At 38.0% G+C, this 24,392-nt stretch overlaps 1 protein-coding gene across 6 annotated transcripts in view; it reads right to left on the bottom strand.

Moving 5' to 3' along the window:
* The window catches only part of OXR1 (oxidation resistance 1), a 260,076-nt gene that overhangs the window by 114,076 nt on the left and 121,608 nt on the right, over positions 1-24,392 (bottom strand). For all 6 annotated transcript variants that reach the window (XM_039706072.1, XM_039706075.1, XM_039706068.1 and 3 more), the window contains one exon: positions 18,303-18,499. In XM_039706072.1, coding sequence (XP_039562006.1) covers positions 18,303-18,499 — 197 coding nt within the window. The remainder of the gene's footprint in view (positions 1-18,302; positions 18,500-24,392) is intronic.

Below are 24,392 nucleotides of genomic sequence, written 5' to 3'. Positions count from 1 at the left end.
CCACCTTTCAGTCTCGATGCTACAGCTGCTACTACAGCAGGCCATCAGTATTAATTGGTATAATCTTTTATGGCACACTTGAACTGTAGAAACCAATCCCATATCACCATTTTAGAGGCACAGATCCTGCCCAGTGCCACCAGCCTAAATTAGTTCTGGGCTAGTGACCAGAGTGGAAAAGCTGGATATCCCTCTGTTAATTCAATGAGCTCTTGCTAACATAATTGCAGAATATTAGTTCAAATGAGTGTAACACAACTTTTCCTATCAGTTTTTTTTTAATTATTTTATTTAAAAATGTAGCATTCAGTGTTCAGTTGGGAAGCTGCTTATATTCTCTACAGAATCACTGTAAAGCACTTGACCTCTTAAGAAGAACTAAGTACTTCAGTAAATTCAAAATATCATAACACTGAGTTATTATTACACACAAAAACTATATAGGTCCTACAGTTTTAATATTTAGAAATAGTTTTTCTTGAGAGAATGCATGGTTATAATATATGAGTTTGTAAGGTAGTTGCTGTTTGTCTTTTCACAAAGGAGGACAGATTTGGAACATTTTCCATATATATTCCTCTGGCTGCACCAATAAGATCACCTCATATAAAACATAAATGCTATATAAAACATAAAGCACTTACAGCAAATTCTTTAAATGCCCTTCTGTGAAGTACAAAACATCAGATAAATAATAAACAAACTGTAGAAAATCATGAATCTATCTACAACTTCAGGACATCAAAAACATCAACTAAAGCTTGTCTAATGGTTCACAGACCAACTAAAGATCTTATTCAGCTTGCTAAGAAAAAAAAAAGAGCTGTGTTTTGTACTTGCTGACAGGCAGCCAAATTTGGTAAGTTCATCTGCTACAGCAAAGCCTTGTGCTGAGAGGCAAAGGCTGTTGTGGGAGCAGAAGAGACACAATTCTGTACAGGATCCATTTATACCTTAACATCTATGCTGATCCCCTTGGCTCAGTTTATCACTGTATCCACAAACCCAGGTATCTACAGGCAGGTGTCTTCAGACCAGCCTCCTGAGCTGGGTCTAGCTCTCACAAGCCCACCGTGGGCACAATCACCCTCTCCCTGTGCTGTTCATCTCCACGCCTTCCTCCGCAGCCTCTCAGATGAGAAATCTGGGGCTGAAGAAGGGACAGTGTGGCTCTCTGGTCCTGTTCACAATGCACCAAGCACTGGAGGTTCACTAATGGGGCTCCCAGGTGTCGGAGTAATTAAGAGTTTGACCACTTTGTATTACTCATAAACTGCTAAATGAGATAGGTACTGGGAAGACACTGTGTTCATTACAGATACTGTCACTGCTTAATAAAGTAATCTTATAATCAGCTTGAATCGGTCAAAATTTTTAATTAAAAAAAAAACAAAACCAAAACAATGGGCTTTAACAATGTTAGAGTGTCCTCATTATCAAATTTTACTAAGTGTCCAACATTTGAAAAACTTGACATGATGAGGGAAGTGGTTAATTCATTATGTGTTCATTAGTAAAATGTTTGGAGGTAAGTTTTTGTTCTTAATTAAAATCTTATAAAGTTTGAGAACAAAAGATACAAAAGTTTTTCTGTTTTTTTTTTAATGAACCTTTCTACATTACATCTCCTGTCTAGATAAATATGAACACAACCTATTTATGTAATCACTGCTATAAAAATCACATCCTCTATTTACACAATAGACACAGAGCTCATGTCTCACAAGTTGTGCTTTCATACTGACAGTCTAGAGCAGTAACTGTAACAGAAGTACTACACATATCTTGAAAAACTATTTTGCTGCCACATTAATGTCACAGCAGAAGTTGCACATAGGCACAGGACAGATGTCTACAGATGGTTTGGGGTGGATGGTTGTGAAACCACAACAGCTGCGCAACCGTGTCTAAGACAGACCTGGAGTGAAGAGGTTTATTTCCTTTGCTGCTATGATTACTTTATGCATCAACCAGAACGTAATTTCCACTCCCTTTTGTGCCTCAAGAAGTTTTACTTCAGTGATCAGATCCTGATTCACAAAGTTGTTAGAAATTCCCACATGGTGCTCTCACTGCATGTTTTTGTTTGAAAAGAGGTGAGTGGTCTCCAAGACAGTGACATTTTAGCTCTACAAACAGCAACACCAGCTCCTTTCTTAGCTTCAATCCTGCAAAGTAGTTTGGCTGAATTCTTTCCTGAGTGTTGTTCAGCTGTTTCAAAGCAAAAACAACATACAAAATAAACAATTATTAAAAAGTACCCATTTATTAAAAATAACCATAAACTAGGGTACAAATGTGGACAGCAGATGTGGACACCATTCGGGCATGACAGTGGTAAATAGCTGGAGAAAGCTGAATTAAACATTTCCAATTAAGTTAGCAATTCAAGTTTAAAAGGAATTCCAGTTCTTGAATTGAAGCTGTGAATTCACAGAGGGTAATTTACAGTTCTACTTTTGGTGCAAGTCTGTTGTGACAGGAAGTGGGGGAACAAACAAACAACTTTTGTCCCACGCACCGCTCTGCTTGGGCAGTGCACTATGCACACACACATCCTGCCTGGAAGGGCAGAAGCTGCCAGACTCTTCCTGCTGCCAATATTCCATACTTGTATTTGAATACAATTTGAATTTGCCAATTCCATACTTGTATTTGAATCACTGTAAAAATTCCTAACATACCACCTTTATTCAGGCGAAGCCAATTTCTCCATTACTCCCTACAGCCTCCTGAATAGCATTGTGCAAAAATGATGGGCACATACTGCTTAAAGCTTTGATGAAGCAAACTCAGAGTCATCTTTATGAACACTAACAGTTTGTGCAGATTTATACCTTCATCTAGGACTCACCCCTGATCATATGATCAGGCAGATCGTATTTATATTGTACATAAAGAATTGCACGGTTTTGCCTCTTCCCCCAAGTTTTGTGAAGCTTACTTGTTGTTTTTAAATTATCTGAATTCATAAATTTTACAGAGCTAAATGGAAGGCATTTAATCTAATTTGATAATCAGACTTGTAGGCATTGATGCTTTGAAGTGGTTAACTGGGTAACAGCTAATTTCCCTGTGGGATGAGCAATACACTAACCTCTCTTCCCTCTGAATGAAAGCAGCATATAAATAAATATCTGCTGCATTTGAAAAACTCCTAAATCACTAGCCATTAAGAAACACTAATAACTTGACTGTTTTCATACATTATTTATTATGAAGGAACAAATTTGGTCTGTATTCAGAGCACGTCTGCAACCCCTGAACCTGTTGAAGTTCCTTCCAATTCTGGTGACTTCTGCTAGGATTTCCAGTTGGTGCAAAACTATCATCTGCCAGCACTGCCCTTTACCAGGAAATTTTACTTGTCTGGTTAGGACAGCCTGCCCTCACATATTTGTAGAGTTGTTCACAAGCCAGAAATATGAGCTGGAATCAGGAACAAGGAATGTTGTAAGACAGTAGAGCAAATAATCTGCCTTGCAAGGAAACTAATTTACCTGCTGGTATTATCAGCACATGAAAACAAAGGGGATCAGCACTCATACAACAGAGGAGAGCTACCCATTTAGTTCAGCCCATGGTAACAGTGGCTGAATTTGAATTCCATGGGAGCAGTTCAGTTCACTTGAACAGGAATTTGTACATACTTCAATACAAAATTTAGAGCATTACATAACTGGAAGAAAGACTCTTGATTTCTTAAGAAATTAATTAATCTCTTTGATTTCAACAGCCTTTTTGGTAAGGTTCTGCTCAGAAAGGTGGTGGCAAATTGCTCAATCCTGCTTGCATCAGTGAAACAAAACTCAGGATAAAACAACGTGGTGAATAGAAATCATCTGAATTGAATAGTTGGAGCTGAACCTGTTCCTGCACCATTGATGGCAGCAGTATTACAACAGTTTTTTGGATTACAGGCTAAACAGACCAAAACCATTCTCTTTATAGGTCACTTAAATACAACAAGAAAGAAGTACTTTCTTGTACTTCTCTACCCACCACTAGCAAATATTACAGCTGTCTACAAAGAACCTTTCTACCAAGTTTTTGTTTGTTTTTTTTTTTTTTACTAAGATCAGTAAGTTTTATAATGTATTTATTTTATATACAATCCTAATTCTTAAAGTGAATAAGGATTCACTCCAAAATCATGGAAAATATCAGAATGGCATGGGGTATAGGTAAGGGCTCTCATAAACTTCAAGACATGTAGCACAACTTAGAGTGTTGATAGAAGCTTACAGAAAGAAACCCTAATTCTGCATTAGCTGTTTGCTGTAAATTTCAAGAGAGAAATGGAAGGGAAAGGAAGGAAAAGGAAGGGAGGGGCAAACATCATCTTCTCCCCCTCACCTGAACAAGAAAAGTAATTTCCAATAGTGGGACAATTTGTTCTCTGTCATAGGTACTGTGGTTATGATGTAACTTACAGCAGAAATCTGTTAGTTTTTTCTGAAGATTTCCAAACACTAGCCTTGGGATGAAAATGATGCTTTACAACAGAGCTGATCTGCAAATCGTTGAACCAAATTCTTCCTGTAGCAGCAAACCCTACATTTTATGCTATCACCTGGTGGCACTGTTATACAGCCTGCTCCATCTCTGTTTTCAGCACTGGGCTCTGGGAGTGCACATGGTGCTGCACTTACCTGGGGCTACCCAGGACCTCCCAGGAAGCTTTGGGATGGAGGGAGACAACTGACCTAGACACTGGGTTTTGTTTTGGACTTCAAAATATAGCTGGTCTCCCTCAGCAGGCATTGACATTTGGGAAGAACAAAAATCTAAACTCCATCTCAAGGCTGGTGTTGGTATGGATAATAACAATTTGCACCCAAGCTTCATATTTCTGATACTTCTTCCATAAGCAAGACACTAGCAAGCTAACTGAAGACCTAGGAGTTTTCAGTGGGACAAATACCAGAAGAAAGCTGCTTTGTTACTGCAGGGGACTTGTTTCACTGAGCAGATAAATATGAAGATCATGTAATATAACCCTGAGAAAATAAGAATAACTGTAAATATTAGCAATTTGTCCAGTTTGTAGAAATAATATTTTTAACTGCTTTCTTTAACAAACATAGAATAATCTACACATTGTGCTAAAAAACCCCAAATCAAACCGACCAAACCTGCACCTCCTATTTTCCAGATAGTATCCTAATTTACAGGCAGCTGATGAACATTCAAAACTGAAACATCAGTCATGCTAATAAGCAACAGATACCTCTTCAGTGTATGAGGTTAGATACCACTATACATAATTTTGCATTCATACATATGATGTGTATTCGTTAGAAAAACATGATCCCACTGAAATCTCTAACAACAAAAAATCAAATTATATTTAGGTTTTCCCCCTCTATTTTTATATCCTATTCACAGATAAGTCATCCTGACAGTAGGAAAGGGGAAGTGTAAGTCTACAAGGCAGTGGGTACCTAAATGTTCCTACATTTTCCCTCTCACAAAACTATAAGATTATAGTTAACTGAAGTTAACAGTATACCAGAGCTGAGATTTCAGTATTTTTCCTAATAAGGTACATTACCTAGAAATTTTCTCCCTATTCTTTAAAATTAAAAATGTCTTAATACCAAATGTGATTGATAGGAATGCTGTCAGCAGAACAAGGATCCGAGAAGGTTGGTTAATTAACAGAACATTGGATTATGGTATGAGATAGGCTTTTCTGATGTTCTGTATCTCTACTTGTGCTTTTATCAAGTAAATATTTTGATAGCTCTGCTCCTCTTCATTGCCTGGGCTCCACTCTCATTTACTTGCACACCTAGCCTTGTGCTGCCCTCTTATTTTGTTGGTGCTTCACTGACACTATATTCTTCATATCTGTGGTGCTGCCATTCCTTGACCCCAACACCTTTCCCTGCAATCTCTTTCTTTACCCAAGCAGTATTTAATAACTCAGGGTTTATTCAGATGAATTATACATCCCTCAGACATATTTATTTCAATCCTATGAAAGAAAGCATCTTTTAGCCTTTCTTTGCTAAGTAATTTAGACTGTAGTTGTAATAAAGAGGTTTTTTTTCTTTCTCAGTGTAAGACAGTTTTGCTATTCATGTTTAAAAAACAAAGTATACTTTTTCAAGTTGTCCTTAACTGTCACTTAGCACATTCTCCCTCTTGAAGAATACAAAAATTAAATCAGTCAAAAGACCTTTCAGCATCTTGTTCTTAGCAGAGTAGAGAAAAATATTTATTGTTCTGAAGAAGTTTGCCAACTAGCCAAAAGAAAATGAAGTTATGCTTTTTCTGTCTCTGGTAGATGAAATAGAAAAATCAATTTGATGGCAAATATGGCAGTAAAGCAGTGAAAGAGATGGGTCTTTTAAAAGAACATAAAATACAGGAACCTCATACAATGAACAGTGAGACACTGAGTTGAACCCAATCCATATTTATTAATGGGGCTTATTGGAGAAAGTGTTTTCTGTCAGGTTATTTACAATCACACGTAACAATGACATGGTATTCCTAAGCCTACACTATTCCACTTGGTTATATTCTCATTCAAACAGGCAATCCTTCAGAACCACCTTGTCAGGGAAAAATAAATTCTCCTTTCTTGCTGTAGGGTTCAGCGTGAGCTCTTTACTTCTCAAATTATCTATCTTTACTCTCATAGTTTTTACTTGTGATGTGTTACAGTCCCACTAGTAACCCCAACAGAGAAATGTGGTGTTTAAGGAAGGCTAAACTGTTTGGGCCTGGTTTGTTTTCCAGTAAACACTGAATAAGAAATAAGTTTTATATTTTTTCATTTACTATATTATCTTCTTATGACAGAGTTGAAATGTGTACATTCAATATTGATTAAAAAAAATCACAAGAAATCAGTGCAGATTAAGATCAGTGTCAGATAACAGGACATAACTACAAATATCAAAATCAACTGTGCATTATGTAATTGCAGTCCCACAGGGATTTATCTTTTACTACTGGAGCTGAGTTTGGGCCAAACCACTGGGTAGCTGAGAGTCAGCAGTGGTGTAATTCAGGATTTTCTCAGAGTTCACACTGGTGATGGTTTCTCTCCAAGATCCCAGCAGATTTCAGTACCTAACTGATGCAAGCATTAGCAGCTATGTTGGGAAGTCTTGACCTGTGAACATTCACTGTCTCATGTTTTATTACAATGAGAATTTCTTGGTTTTAAATAGAACATATCATCTAGTTTGTAGATGGAATTTAAGCAAATTTCTCAAATCATAATTTTATTTCCTAGTACATTTATGTTTTTAAAAATGACTGTAGGAAGGAGCTATTTTCCCTGAGATTTATTCAGAGCAAGAACATCAGAAACTTGGCAAAATATCAAAGAGCCAACCTCAGCACTATTTTACATACAAGTGTAAAGGGAAAAACATAATTCAAACTGTAGATAGGTGACAAAAGCACCTAATTCCATACCCAAGTGGTCACACAGGTTCCTAAATAAATGTATGGCAAAAGTGCCTGAAACTACAAGTCAACAACCCTTAGAACAGGTCATGCTTGTCACATTTGCTCTGGCAGAGAAAACAGACTGTCATTCTATCTTCTACAAATTAAAAGAACAAAAGAATCTCTCAAGCATATTAATTAATGAGATTCATTGGAAACATAGCAGGCTGCTGCCACTATTTAGTTTTCATGAACATATCTGGCCAATTAGTATCTAAATTTATAAAAAGAATTTTTGTACATGTTGAATATTTTATGCTTGTAAAGTCTTTGCATACTGCTATATGCATACTAATGCTCTGTAAATGTGGGATGTTCAACAGTACAATAACTCCATGATAAAATCCAACTGTTTTTCCTGGTTCAAGATAAAAAACAGGGTTTAGTGACAACACTCAATTCCCATAATGTTTTTGAGGGAAAGAAGCAAAACAACAAGCCAGTTTGTTAAAATCCAAATGGACCTTCACAGCAAGCTGTCCTGGAGGTGATCCTAAATCAGATCTGTCTCCTGAAAATCACATCTGACTCTTATTTATCTAGCAAAATCTTTATCTAGCACTATTTATCGAGCAAAATCTAGCCAAATAATATGTTAAATAATCAGAAAACTTGAATACAAGAAAGGGTAAAAATTTATTCAAAAGGAAGAAATAAAATGACAGTTTGTTTGAAACCTAGTGCAAGCTGCAAGGTATTTGGTAGCCCCTCATTTTAAGCACCCAGAAATATCGGGCAATGGATAAGGTCTGTTCTGCCACAGTTCTGTTCAATTCACAGATCTCTGAATTGCATCATTCCTGCAGGAAAACAACCTCCTTGAACAGGAGGGAGAAGGTCCCACCCCATCAGCACAAGCCACCTGGTGGTGGAGACTGAGGTGGGTCATGCCACAGGATCAGCGTCACTGCACAGCTGCATTTGGTCACTTTATTCCAGACTGACTTCAGTTATTCTACAATAAATAAGTAGTAGTTATTCTGTAGTTATTCTACAACAGCTGTGTAGTTATTCTGCAATAAATAATTCAGATTTTGATCTTAGATTTCATGGTCACATATATGCTGTATGCAAGGAAACTCAATGGCCTCATTGCTAGATTCTAAGGGTCAGGAAGTCACTTTGCAAGCGGGTACCATCAGTATTTGTGCTTTGATCTTTTCCATAATATCTTTTTCCACCCCCACACCTGTCGTCTCTGAAGAGCTTTTTATGGATTTAAAGGAAGTTTAAGGGAACAAGTAAAAAACATATGTGGACATTTGACACCATCAATGAAGTTGAGTTTCTGATTAATGCCCCAATATCATAGCTTTCATTATATATATCCAGAGAAGTGAAATAATCACTAAAAGAGAAATATCACAAGAGAACAAGAGATCTTCCATGATATTTCAATACTTTTTAAACTTTTTTTTTTTTCCTGAGAGAGTGGAGAATCAGAAAAATTCAGCTATCTTAAACTGTATTTTAAAAATAAAATGGAATTATGGAGCTGTCTGAAAAAATTGCACTTGATTTCAAAATTAATAAAATACAAATCATAACAGGTGCTTTGATGTGCTAACATTCCCTTTACTTATAGAAAATTGAGTTGTTGGGTCTTAAAAACCTCTAAAAATAGAGACAGCAGAACCTCTTTGCACATTCTCATGCACTGGGGGAAAAAAAAGTTTTTCCTTATATTAAGTCTCAACCTCTTATATTTCAGTCTCTAGGTTGGCTGTGTGCCATTGTCCTCCCTTACACCACTGCAAAGAGCAGACTACAGATTGGCAGACAGCAATAGGCTGCTGTAAGGTGCCCCTCAATGTGTCCCTTCTCCAGCTCCCTCAGTTGTCCCTCACGTGGCCCCGATGACCTTGGTGACTGCTGTCTTTGAGTTTTTCCAGCCATGAAGTAGTCCAATCACCTAGGCCACAGTGCCCCAACATGCACACAAGGCTGCTCTGGAAGATGATGACCATTAGACATGAAGCTGAACAGCCTGTGGAACAGCCCTGGAAAATCCTTCTGGCCCTTTTTGAAAAGGGATCCAGCATTTGCCTTTTCCAAGACATGATGAGCCTCCCATGATCTCCATAACCTTTCAACAATGAGAGCCTCACAATGACCTCAGCAGTTCCTTCAGCATCCTTACTATGGATTCCAAAGGGTCCCATCTACTCCTGTGGATCAAGGTTTTTCTCAGAATCACTGACTTAGCCCTTTTCCACTACAGGTAATAATTGTTCTCCCAGAACTATGTCTCCAGATTGAAAAGCCTCAGTCTTATCTGTCTCTGCTATCACTAAATCACCCAGCTATTTCAGCACTGAATCAGTATTTTCCTTCTTTGTTCTTGCACTACTAGAAGGAAGACTTTGCTATTTCCCAGTACTTAAAAGAGTGGTGCTCAAGGCACACTATGTTAGAAATCATGACCTTTTTTTTCAGTCATTTTTCTCTTCTACAGAAAACCTCCAGCGAGAGAGACTGAGGGTGATGCAACCTCTAACAGATGAGAGCTTATGGGTCAGATAATTTTTTTTTCTTCCCCCAGAGATTCAAATTTTAGTATCCCAAGAGTACACATGATTAGCTGATCTTGCAAGCTGGGTAACTTGCCTACAGAACTGTAAAAGATTTCATCTTTATCCTGACGTAAAGCAAGAAAATTAGAAAATCCTGAAATACTTCTTGCCCAAAATGACTCAGCAGATGATATTATAGCATTCTATATGATTAAAACCAAAACCAGATGCTAAGAGAAGGGAAATACTAAGATGAAAGGACATTAATGGGCCTCACTTTTCTGGTGGTTGCTGTCTCTATAGCTCAGAACTAATTTATATTCAAAGGATATGCAGAGTATCTGTAAAGGACAAAAGAAGGATACATTAAAAACTGGCTTGTAATGGCTCCAAGTTTGAAATACTAAAAAACAGAAAAACAAAGACATGAATAAATGCTTGCTTGCTCATCCAGAGTAGCTATGTGATCTGAATCACTAATAACAATCTTCAGAAAGGTTGAATGAGTAAGGATTTTGCATAGTTACTGTTGCTATGAGAGACACTTTCCATGTTTTCCACACATTCCACAAATTATTTTCCTTTCCTTATCACTCACAAACAGGTAATGAGGTGCTAGGAAAAAAGCTTTCCTCCTCCTCTAAAAGTTTCTGAAAACATATTTAAAAGAAGGCAGGAAGAACGATGCCTTTCAGAAAGTACTGACTGTTCAATAAAGAAATTATAAGTGGAGTGAATGGGACAGGGTCAAACCCTGCAAATGTGTCCAAGCAGCATCTGGATCCTCTGAGGCAGAGCTGGAAGCTCCATCTCCCTCTTGTCCTCTAAAAGTGAGAAGATGAAGCTGAAATTTACAGCACCTACTGCATCAAACTCCACCATTTTTCTAACAGCTAATGTACCTATCTATGTTATGTTCTTTGCTAGTATCAGCAACAAATAATGATGTGTCCAAGCAGCATCTGGATCCTCTGAGGCAGAGCTGGAAGCTCCATCTCCCTCTTGTCCTCTAAAAGTGAGAAGATGAAGCTGAAATTTACAGCACCTACTGCATCAAACTCCACCATTTTTCTAACAGCTAATGTACCTATCTATGTTATGTTCTTTGCTAGTATCACCAACAAGTAACTAAAGTGATTTGGGAGCCACCACAAAAACCACATTCAATTATGCAGAAGAGTAGAAGCAAATATATTCAATGGCCAAATAACAAGAAATTTATTTAGAAAGAAAGTAGAGTATTCTTTGCAGGAAAACCTCTCTATGTTAAATACACCAAATATCAGATTGTGGAATGCAGGAGAATAGAGATAGTGGTGAAGGTAATCTCACCCCTAAGGAGTTACATCTGTGCTAATTATCAAGCATTAAGAACAAGCCTGCCCTTAACAGGTCACAGCTGGATCCAATTAGGAGGGGTATTGTAAAAGAGTAGGTTGGCTGGTTGAGATGTAAGATGGAGTTTGTTGGCTGTGCAGACGAGGAGAAGCAGTCAGTGCTTTGGGGAGCTGCCCATAAGAAATCACCAAGAAGGTATGAAACCTTTGCAACAAGATGGCAATATTAGATAATGTCTTCTAAAAATAATATCTTTCTAGAGTATCCCAAATAAAATCTTGCAGAGTAGGAAGAAGTTTGCACACTGAAAACAAGAGTACCACAAGTCACAATATCTGTCTTTCAAACAAGTTCTATGCTTATTTTAGAGGAGAAGGTAAGAGGCAAGCCCCTAACTCAGTTTTTAAACAGTGACTACAATAGCGGGTAGCCCCATGAGGAAAACTCCATAAAACTCCCAGCTTGATTGTAAACAAGCTTATATTTTCAGGTGGATCAATGTTGTCCTTTTCCAGTTTTGAGTTCAATAGCAGATTTACTGTAATATCTGACTAGATCTCTCAGAGCAGCTCCAATAGATGCAGCAGCATGAGAGGTCTCTGAGATATGAAATCACCACTTGAGCTGATGTTAATGCCACACATTAATTTTATATTGGCAGATTCTGTGACACCATATAAATTTAGTAACAAATGTATATGAATTCATATTTAAACTGATATTTCTGACATTTTTAAGGTAATATATTTATGGATGCAAACTGGAATGTATGGAAACAGCAAGAAAATTAATCTACTGCATATCTAAACAATATGATATTTATTTATGTTTCCAAAAGATTGCAACAGTCACGGCTTAAACAGACTCACTGGAAAGCATATATCACAAAGGTTAGGTATAATTGTATCTACTGAATAGTAGCTGATTACTTTTCATTTAGTTCTTCCTTTCATAACAGAAAGAATGGATTTATCAATCACTGAAAAGAAACACTATGTTTTAGGTTTCCCCATAAAATCATCTCTATTATACTCTCACTTTATAAATACTGTTTTATACAGCTTTGTGCATTAGTAATAATTCCTGTAACCAGTTATAACTTATATGCATTAAATGAACTTATATGCATTAAATTAACTTATATACTTATGCTTAACATATAACTTATACACATTAAATTCTTTGGAATATCCATCTTCTTTTCACATCAATACATTTAGAAGTACTAAAATATTAGTAGTGACTTGTGGGTGCTGGTTGACAAGGAGCACAATATGCCCCATCAATGTGCACTCACAGCCCCAAAAACCTAATGTGTCCTGGACCTCATCACAAGCAGCAAGGCCAAAAGGTCAAGAAAGGGGATCTGTCACTACTCCACTCTCTGAGACCCCTCCTTGACTAGTGCTTCCAGCTCTGGGACCTGCTGGAGCGAGTCCACAGGAGAGACACCAAAATGATCACAGGGCTGGAGTGCCTATGTCTCCAGCAGGGAGAGTTGGGGTTGTTTAGCCTGGACAAGAAAAGGCTCCAGGGAAATCTTACAGCAACTTCCCAGGACCTGAAGGGAGCCTACAAGAAGGATGGAGAGGGATTTTGGCATGGGCATGTAGTGATAGTACAAGGCTCTAAACTAAAACAGGCTTGGTTTAGATGGTGTGGGCACCCCATCCCTGGAAGTATCCAAGGGCAGGCTGGATGGGGCTTTAGGAACTTGGTCTAGTGCTAAGGTGTCTCTGCCTTTAAGTGTCTAATCCCTTTGGCAAAGGGATTGGAACTAGGTAAACTTTAAGGTCCCTTTCAACCCAAACCATTGTGTGATTCTATAACTAAACTAATCCCAGCTAAATTTGAAGCAACTGAAATTTTGTCTCTTCAAAACAAGATTAGGAACCCATATGAAAATCAGTCTTTTCCCAGTTATCACTTTGGCATTAGCTATTAGACAATTGTTTTGGAAACTTAGTCAATTAATATGCATTTATTCAGATTTGCTTATCCCAAAAGCTTAATTTCTCTTCCACACTGATTTTATATTAGTTAATTCAGAGTACTAATATGGCAAGGTTAAGCTAGCAGAAAATATTTTCTCTGTTAAGAATTCTACTGACCTCATTTGTATGAGAGTTTGAAGGAGGAAAGAGCTCATTTTGTTTTTTCCTTTTTTTTTTAACAAGTGGAACATGCAATTAACTTTCTTAAAAAATGGACCACTGTAGGGAAGGGAACTTTGGCAATTAGTATTTCCCAAGTGTCCTCATGCTGCATGTTATGTGCCCATATACATACATACTTAGGTATTCTGTCTAAACTACTGTGTGTAGTTGTAGCAGCAACACCTTCTACTAATGACAGAGATTCTACCAACAAAAGATGTCTCCTGAGGCAGTTGATAGTTTTCTTCTAAATGAAATGAGCTGTACTAGCCTGAACAGCAACACTTGCATTAAGACTTTTATTAGAAGATACAATGAAAAAAAAAAAAAGACTGGATTCATTCCTCATCTCCCCACCAATACTATGCTATAACCTTTTCTACTATGAACTTCTGTCCTTTTTCATAATTTTTTTGCCTGATCAGAAAAATATTTTTATCCAACCTTTTAATTTTTAAATCATGCATTTACTCTAGAGCAGTGCTGCAGTTTTATTTTAATGCCAAATAGAACAAAAGGCCTTTTACATCTACAAAAGCAGGGTCGTTAGGTAGGCAGTCCACTGGCTATGTCCTCTTAGAGGTATCTAAGCACAATACACCAGGCTTGCACTGCTGAATATACACCTCAAATGCGTTTCTATAGGGTAACATGAACTACTTCATTCACCTTAATAAATTGCTAAAAGTATATCCTGAGGCATCAAACTGTGAAGTACAGTCCTACAACTTTTCAGCTGGGTCCTACCAACAACACAGGTGAGATGCAGCCACCTACAAATGGCTGTAGCTTTTGTAGCTGCACAGGGCATTAGGCTGATACAGCCTTAGTGCTTTGAATTCAGGTTACCCACATCACTGTTTGATATTCCAGCTCTTTCTTCAGAGTGATGAAGACTCAGGCACCTTCTTTTTCTCTTTTGAGGGAGTTGCTCAACAAAAAGCACTTCAGAAATAAGTGGCCTGAATTTTTAAGTGCCTGAAGCATCTAAAAAGTCTAATTTTAGGTTTTTATTTTTAAGTGTCTTGGGTGCTGTTTCTAGAGTTCTCCAAAAAACTTCATCCAACCCACCATACAGACTGTTTTTCCTACACTCATCTTATTAATCTAGAGGTTCCCACTCAATTTCTTCACACCAGTTCAGCACTGGAGGTGCTGGAGCCTTCCTGCCTGCTGAGCCTGCCATATGGAAGAACTATGTATCCCCCTCACTGACTCTCCATTTTTTATCTCATTTAAACCAGGCATATAACTTGTTTCCCATTGCCTATTCCTATCAGGTCTTCTCTTTCTTACTGACTTTCCCCCCCACTTTTAAAAAGTGCAACGAGACTGACTAAGTTTAGAAAGCACCTGAAGTGTAGTCTGTGGGAAAGATGAAATGCAAAATAAGTAACTTGTTTATAGCTGTCTAAAGTAGGAGCAGTGCTGATGAAATTTTAAAATCTCTTGGAATTACCAGACATTCCTTCCTCATTACTCAATCAGTTTTAGAAGGTCTGGGTAAATCTGTTTGCACATAAGGTGGCACAAAAAAAAAATTAAAAATATTCTGATGAGCCTTTAGAAACACAAGCTCTTAGACAATTGCCTGTGCCTACTCACAGTAGCTGCAAGCATACACAAGCTGCTACAATTTCTTCTGCAAAGCAGAGCCTGATTTATAGAAAGATTTCTCAAGTGCTTCCTGCATAGCCAAATCAAAAAAAGCACATATTTTAAAAATACCTTTGATTTTTGTAATACTTCCCATGAATTGATAAAGTAAAACTGGTTACATGTTTCTTACACATAATCATAACTTGCATGGCTATTTAATAAAATGGACAGATATTAACAAATCCAGCTAGGCCCTGAAGTAAGTTTTCATTTAATAGACAATGTGATGCTGACAGTTCCATTTTAAAGCACAAACTGTCTAGGCGCACAAGTCTAAACATAGATGTGATACTTTCTTTTATGTATTTGAACTCTGTTGTCATATCTATAAACTACTTTACACATCATGATAATTACTTAAAATAAACTCTTAAAGAGCAGGAGAGTAACACAAAACACATTTGGTACTTGTTACCTCAAGCTCAGTTACTCACTGCCATAAACACTGTCATTTGCCAATTTGTTCTGAGGCTAATGCAACAGAATACTAATTTTAAAATAAAAAAGTCAGCTGAGAACATTACTTTTCTAACATATTTTCTCAATCCATTTACTTGATCTTGAGCACCGGTTGCTTTTAGTAGAACATAAAAACAAGGGCAAAACAAGGTAAACCTCTGTATAATTGTACTAGGTTAGCCACAGATTTAGTGTGCTTGTTTATGCTATAAAACAGCCAGTCATACACAAAGCATCACAGGAATCTGAGGATTTTTTCTATTTTAGAGTAAGGATCTGTTACAGGTGTGTCAGTACATTCATCCTTAGAAAGTAATAAATGATAAAGTATGTTTGATTATGTTTTAACTATCAGAAATAATTTTTGACACAAGTGACAGAAAATTTCTTTTAAGGCAAGAAGGTGATATAGGTCATAAATTAACATATGCTCTAAGAAGTTAATTATTCTTTCAGGTACCAAAGCCATAGACTCAATATTGGTGTAACTCAGTCAGTACAGTAAACATGTTCATCTGGTATCAGTACTGTGCTGTCCAAGATTAAACCATCCATTTTCACAGTCATCAGGAATGTGTGCCATCAAACATTTGAGAAGACACAGAGCAACTCTTGTCTCTTTAATTTGCCTGTCAGCATAAGTCAGACCTAATGCACCATGCAGTAATACTGGCTTAGCAACTTAATCTTTGTGATTTAGACAAGTTGCATAGACAAGGTGGTATGTGTAAGAACAGAAAAACAACACCTCTCCCATCCTGGGTCAGTCCAGATGGCTCTGGACTCTCCCAATACTCTGCACAAGGATAACAGAAGATGATATTTGGAAAAAACATGCAAGTTTGGCCACTTTCTGTGGTCTGTTCCCCTCATACTTCCCTAGGGTCTGCAACTGTTCACTAATGTCAGCATCTGTTTATGGGCAATGTTGCCCATGACTGCTCTTGTCTATAGACACACTGTCCATGTTCCAGCATGACAGGCAGAGAGGCAGTGGAGTATCCACCCCTGGAGACTGTCAAAACTCAGCAAGACAAAGCCGTGGCTGTTCGATCTGGTGCTGGCTGAGGTCCTGCTTTAAACAGGACACCAGACTATGCAACCTTCAGAGGCCTTTTCCAGTCAACAAGTCTGTCGAAAAAGTGCTGCACAATATCCAAACAAATATTCAGATGTATGAACAACATTCTGTTACTTCAGCACAGAGGTTACATTCTGAGCAGCTAGGGCTCAGACCCTGTGATCACTCAAAGCACATACAGGTTGGAGTTCACAATATAAAGATTGTGGAAAGAGTCCCAAAAGAAACTGCAGTGAGTCAAATTTAACAAGTAGATAAACACAAATCTTAGTCTGTAGTTCCATATGCAGGCTGTCTTTTTGGTTCTCACAGAAAAATATTCAACTATGGTCAAATTGGCAACAATACGTTTTAATACTGAATTAGATTCAGAACTCATTTTGATGATGTGGTGGATTTCTACTCTCATTGTTACTCTTATGAAACCCAGCCCACATTCCAAATCCTGCTTCACGTATAAAGCAATCTTGGCTTAGCTTTGATATTCCTGTAAGATCACTTGAAGAAAATAGGAGAATAAAACACTACAGAGCAAAATTTTTGGGCATCACAAAATGCAAACACATACAATCACTCACCACTTAAAATACAGACTTCATTATTAAGATGGGTACATTGCTAATACAGTTCCTTTTTTAAAAGCAACATAACTTACAGTGACAGCCAGTTACAAGGGATCAGACAAAACACAGTGAAAGATGTCTAAGAAACACATTTTTCTTGATCTTTTAGACAAGTGAAAGACATGTAAATGGTTCCCTTGGAGCAGAAGAAACAATCACATTATACTGCAATAACTCAACAGCTCACAAACTATTGCCAAGCAACAGGACAAAAGGCAATGGGCAGAAATTGATACATGGGAAGTTACACCTGAATATGAGGAAGAACTTTACTCTGCAGGTGACCATGCTCTAGAACAGGCTGCCCAGAGAGGTTGTGGAGTCTCCTTCACTGGAGATATTCAAGAGCCATCTGGACACAGTCTTATGCCATGTGGTCTGGGATGAGCCTGCTTGAGCAGGGAGATCAGACCAGATAACCACTGTGGTCCTTTCCAACCTTGCCAAAAGGAGTCAAGCACAATCTCAAAATTATTTATGGGGAAGCAGGCTGCAAAACATATTCCAAGGTGCCTGAGATGGTTTTAAAGACTCATGCAGATGCTGACATTCCAGATGAAAATCCAGAGAACCAAAATATTCAGGGAAAGAGACTGATAAGCCCGATAAAAAGTTCTTCACACTCAGTATGCCTCCTCCCTTTCCAAACTGCAAATCCTTCCTAATCAGGAACATTCTAAACAATCTCTGCTGAAATTCCAATGCAATCCATTGTAAGAATTACATTTTTCCTAAAGCATTTCCTAAAGCATGCCTTCTTCAATACTTATGAGAAAAAAAAAAAAAAGGAGTAAGAAAGAGTTTAGGTAAATAAAGGAGGTTAATTCTTTAGAGCAATTTGACATCAGCATTAAGATAGTGCATCAGCTTAAGCTTATTGGTCACTGTGAGCATTTGTAAACTTAGTAGCCAGCCATGTAAGCAAAAGACATAAACCACAAATAAACAGACTCTGCTTTCGTAAAAAAGCATGTTTGATTTTTTTTTGTGAAGGAAAACTCACCGATGGTGTAATATCTCTTCAGGTCACTCCTCCGTGGGTTGCGCCTTTGGGTGTTTGTGGTGTTGTCCTGCTCCTCCTCGGAAGCTGCTGTCTGAGTGGCAGGCAAAGGTTTGCTGGGCTGAGGTGTCTGAGCTTCTGCTGCCACTGGGTTGCATCCTGGCCCACTAATATCCACCGACTGGGACTTCTTCTTTAATCTAAAGGCAATTTAAGACAGTAAAGTATTACTGATCACCATTCTATACCTAGATTATGTGTAGAATAACAGTGATATTCTACTGCTCATTGTACAATAATTCATGCATGTCACAGCTGAACAGGGAACCGCAGTGATAAATTAGGCCTTGCATCAATTTCCCCTTTCAGGTTCTGCTAAATCAATTACAGCACATCTATCCCCCATGTGGCTGCAAATAGTAAACTGCCCTCAGATCAACCTGCAGAGCTGCTGAAGGATCAGTCCCTAATCTATTTCCAAGCCAAACTGCCCACCATCACCCTATCATTAAGTTGTTTGGTTTTAAGTTTCCACAGATGCGGGGAGTACAAAGAAATTAAACAATTTGCACAAAGTTGCTGAAAACCTTGAGAGAAAAGAACTGACGTATGATCTTCTGAATTCTGATGTAGTTCTTCAACTGCATTTCGCATTCTGCAGTATTTTCAACACATTGTTTCTCAAGAATCCCACTAACCTCAGGTATCATTTTTGCACTGCAATAGCAGTGGACAAAGGAAAATAAATTCTCTATTCTGCAGAAGAAATTAGTGTTCAGCTCATTACTGACAGACAGGTACTGTATGAATTATTAACCACTATTCTCTGGGCCCGATCATTGAACTAGTTTTTTACCCCTCTAGTTGCACACACATCCAGACATAACATCACAACTTGTGCACAAGTATATTCTGAAACATTGTCAAAATCCATTTTAAAGTGGAGGTAAATGATATTATCACTCTCAACTCCTCCTCAGATCTAGACATTTTATCAAAGTTCTGAGGGAAAGACTTAACTAACTCTCAAACCCTACTTTGGAGCAGGGTGAGTACACCCCTGTCACTGATTCACCATTGTTCATGTCTCCACTATCTCTAGGAATGTAAAAGAGAGGTTACTATGCTTCTAAAGTTATTGAATAGAGACAAATGATCTGTTGCAATGAAGTTCACAGCATACACATTTGACTTTGTCAATACTTTTCTTAAATTAGGTCTCTGTAAATGTATACAGCTGACTACATGATTTGATCCTGGAAATAAAAGAGGTTTATGGCATTGCAGTGGGATATTGATTTGAGGGGAAGGGATCATAACAACTCTGAAATTTTGAAGCAAGTGAAGTAAAATGATAAAGTTCTGCAATGCTAGAGGATAATTTTATTAGGCTAACAATTTAATGCTAAGCATTCTCCTCTTAACTTTGCACTTCCTTATTTTTCAAACATTTTCTCCAGGTATTGGCTGCAATTAAACAGCATAGACTACTCCACTGAGTATGGAATCTGCTAGTTTAAGATATAAACTGATTAAATATTGTCATAATAACAACAGCTTCTCTAAATAGGTTGGAAAACACACAGGTCATGATCAGCCTCCAGAAGTTATGTTAATGTATCAATGTGTATCTAGAATATTATGAATTACACTATGAAGGTAAAATAACTATACTCATACAGAGTATTGCTTAGTCCAGGGAAAGGACTAGAAGTTAGAAAATTGGCAGTTAGAAATTAACATCTCTTTGTGATTCAATAAAACTACTTTCACTAGAACCTATTTCTGGACTAGTCCAGGGTGTCTTGCATTTGAATGAGTGGTTCTCAGCTCCAGTGACTCCACACAAACAGTTTGGGTTGACAGGGACATTTTTCACTCCTACATATAAGAAATGCTGTACTGCATCATCTAGACAAATATCTCCACCAAGTCCATCAATGGATATCTTTCCAGCCTCCAGTAGATTCTAGTTTATGGGTTTTCTGAGTTAGACACTGCACCTTTGGAGTTCTATTTCTTGGTTTGTCTTTAATTACTCCAGAAATCATTTAAAGTTCTGAGGTAGGCAGCATCCAGCCTTGATGGTTTCTGGTTTAAGTCTGCACTGCGTTCAGACAGCAACACCAGTAGCTTATTTTAATGACTTATAAGAGTGACATTATGAGAAACAAAGAACAACTACTGCTCCACATAAACTAGCAGATTACATTTGCTCCTGCTGTTCAAAGAAGCTTATTTTAATGACTTATAAGAGTGACATGAGAAACAATGAACAACTACTGCTCCACATAAACTAGCTGCTTACATTTGCTCCTGCTGTTCAAAGGGCCCTAGAGATACAGGATAAAACTGTCACTGTGATAAAACTATCCTTACTTGAAGGGTCTTGGTCAGTGGACCCTCATAGGGAGTCAGTGGAGACACAGCTTGGGATAAACTAACAGCACTATGAGCACATACATATAAAAATCAAGAATGGGCAGAGCATCCTCTGAGTAAGAGGATGTGAGAAAAAAAGAAAGCACTTTTGCTTCAAATTATGTTCCTGAAACTAAGACCTTGCTTTGAACACTGCCAGCTTTAAACCTACAGCTGTTCAAATATATTTACCTAAAATGAAGGCTGGAATATTTCATTGAATTATTGACAGTGAAATGCTGTTCTACCACAATGTTATTCTGCTATATTGTTGAATATTCCATCTCTCAGGTGATATAAAAAGCCTTTATAATTCCTTACCACTAGAAGCCTTTGAAGATTTAAAGGATGACTTTTGAGAAGAAAATCACTAGTTTTTAAGAAGTTATGCTCTACCTCAGACCACAGTATTCACTGTGATTGCAGGGTATTGCTTCTGTGTTGTGCAAAATAGCTGTGGGCAAAGAGGCTGCAAAGTGTTCAGCACCTCTTCATAATCCTGAGGCCCCCAGATCAATAGGGTACACATGTCCTGCATTATGCAAGTCTATGTTCTGCCCCAAAGGAAGACAGCAGGTGAGTGGAAATAAATTTTACAAATTGAAAAATACTGTTATGATTTATACTTTCAGCTGTGTTATGAACACATTCTTCACCAACAAGGCTGTCTGAAGGACAGTCCAATTAATAAAGCTGTCTGGAGGTAGCTAATAAAATAGCTTTCTGCACTGTGGGGAACACCAGATTGTTATTACAAATACACTGTCTATTCTTCTAGCATCACATAGGAATAAAGGGATAGTACCTGTCATTTGCACTGTAAAATTTTCACATGGCCTTTTTGAAGTGACTTATGATTAATAAATGACTTGGTTGAAATGCTTGTAGCAAATTAATGTTGAAAAATTATCTCTTGCAATTGAGAATAATTTAAAAGTAAGACTTCCAAAGAAATAGGTACCAAAATTATCAAAGCAGGACCATGACAGCCAAGCAAGTGCATGTAATATTGTCAAACTGCTCTTGAGAGACCATGGTGACAGTGCTTTTGCTTGCAGGAAAGACACAGGGTCTGCATTAATCCAGACTGCAATAACAGGGTCAGCTGAGTAGGACACAGGTTCAAGCAAGGACACAATTTTATGGCAATGACTTGACAAAAAAAACAAGCAGTTTACTCTAATGCATCTTCCTTCAGCCCACCTTAATTGTATATTGATACAACCATGGCTAGCAAATAGTTTTAAAAAACATTGTAGTCTTTGAACTGTATCTTCAGTAGACCACGTCTTGAAAGTAAGTCTGAGTTCTGCATGCATTTTGAAGCCAAGAGAATGAATTCTCCATAAGCCTGACCCTTCTTCAACACCCTGCTCTATTACTAGCTTTGTGTTGCACTTGGTCTTGGGTTTTTTGTTGGGTTTTTTATATATATTACAGCTGCACATTTGGGCTGGAATGATTAATTCCTCGTCAGAAAGGAATCTGAACATGAAATGCCTTGAGATCACATTCGTCATTCTTCCTTGGTTTCAGGCTGCCTGCTTGTAGAAAAATAAATAAACATTAAAAGAAGTACTGTGGCAAAACTTTTTTAATCTTTTATTCTATGTATTTTGTAGCAGCCTTCACCTAACTTTTCCACAATGGCAACACAGTCTTTCAATATTGCCTGGTGTGACACAAAATGCTGCTGCTGCAGCCTCCCAGCTGGCAGCCAGATAACGATGGCTGCAAAGACAACACTGCACAGCTGGGGCTGGGAAATGCTTGTCTGACAGCAAGGACAAAGTCCTAACTTGACTGAGATCTGAAGTAGAAGGGGCAAAAATTTCCTTTTCTGCAACTATGCATAAACCATAAGAACTCTAGGGGAGAGAAAACCATGCAACAAAACTAAGAAAATCTGCACCCTTTGGGAGATGTGAAAACCTGACCTGGTTACTGCTGCTGTCTTCTAGCTACTGGCAGCTTCTGTGAATTTTGGTTGTGCTCTCCTTGGGGTCTTAGAAGACACAGCATGTTCCTAGCAAAAGTGGCTCATTCAGAGGAGAAGCTAACATGGAATAACTCTGAAGGACCAGCTGCTGACAAGTAATCAAGACAACATCCTAGGGCCAAAGCTGGGGTTACCCAGTGCTGTTGACCAGGTCTGTGTTTGCTTGGAACACAGCTGAGCAGCACCTTGGTTTGACACAACCCTGCTGATGCACCTGTTTGTGTAGTTCAATTGCACTATTGCTAATAAGCCATTAAACTCCCAATTTATTCATTTCTATCTCACTGTATTTTCCTAGGACATAATGCTGCTCATCCCAGTAACTCCAGCTGTTGAAAACTTTCTATGCAGCCCTGGTACCCCTAATCTACTGAACAGAGGCACAAAACCCAAATCTGACTCCCAGCACCCTCTGGTTACTAATCACTGAGGGTTTGTGCATTGAGCTAATCCAGGAATGTGCATCTCCAAGCTGTGTGATATGACAACCCTGTAGTACATTGACTAGCTGTTGAACTTGCACTTTATTCCTCTGTCCTTTCTCTGCATACAACTGCAAGGTTTTCTACTGCATCTTAGAAACCACCTCACACATGCTTTTACCTCCTCCTGCCCAGCTGGCACCCTGATCTCCCCAGCAGCACTTCCCAGGAATGGGTCACTTTGAACAGTTTCTTACCAGTTCCCTGAAAAAAAACAAAAAAAAAAACCAAAAAAACAAAACAAAAAAAACCAAACCAAAAAAAAACACACACACAAAAAAAAAAAAAAACAACCCAAAAACAACAACCAACCCCCCCCCAAAAAAAGTCATCAGGCACTTGGTATATATGGCAGGCCATACATATAACAAGTCCTGGGGCCAGTGAATTACCCAGAAACTCTGCTGTAGAATTTATGAGCATATGAGCATTAGGATTTCATTCCTGGCATTCACTATCACAAACCTATTCCATCCCTAATAAAATCCATGTTGTTGTTTTTGGTTTTTTTTAATATTACAATGTCAAACTGCATTTTTTTTAAACAGAATGACAAAAACCCCCAAGGCATTATTTTCTAAAGAGACCTTGAAAGCACCTAAAACCTTCATGGCTAGCAGTCCAGACTGAAATAAAAGGAAAAAAAAAAAAAAAAAAAGAAACCATTTATGGTAGAAACAAATGGCCAAAAGAAGCATCTAAGGAGCTGGGAATCTCCACAATTAAGTCTTTGCAAATTTCTAAGTTAAAAACCCTGACTGCAACAAAGATTTGGAGGAAAGCCTAGCTCATTCTTATCTACCGAGTACAAAAATCCCATCTCTGTGCCCCTTGTGACTATTGCAGAGATTTTACTATGCAGCTAATAGGAGAAGCAAAATCTTGCATTAGAAAAGTGATGTTTACTCTTCAGAGATGCATTTACGGATTTTGAATGCTCAGAAGAGCTGGTTATGAATTTGATTTCTTCGTAGCAAGAAATGTGATTCAAACTGATGTCAACGGACAGGTTTTATCTGATTTTGAGAAAAAAAAAAACCAACCAAAACAAAACCAGGCAAACTTCTCTTTTAAACCCAATACTACAAAGGTCTGACAATTTAAACACAGGAGAAGTCCTAACCCCCTGATGTCTGCACAGAGAGCCCCCAAGACAGTTATTTTATTCTCCTGTGGACACACTGGTTGTCC

Source organism: Passer montanus, unplaced genomic scaffold (assembly GCF_014805655.1).
Source record: "Passer montanus isolate IOZ18808 unplaced genomic scaffold, ASM1480565v1 scaffold19, whole genome shotgun sequence".
In the NCBI taxonomy this organism is placed as follows: Eukaryota; Metazoa; Chordata; class Aves; order Passeriformes; family Passeridae; genus Passer; species Passer montanus.
The sequence above is the reverse complement of the archived record's forward strand: the minus strand, read 5'-3'. Positions and strand labels throughout refer to the sequence as shown.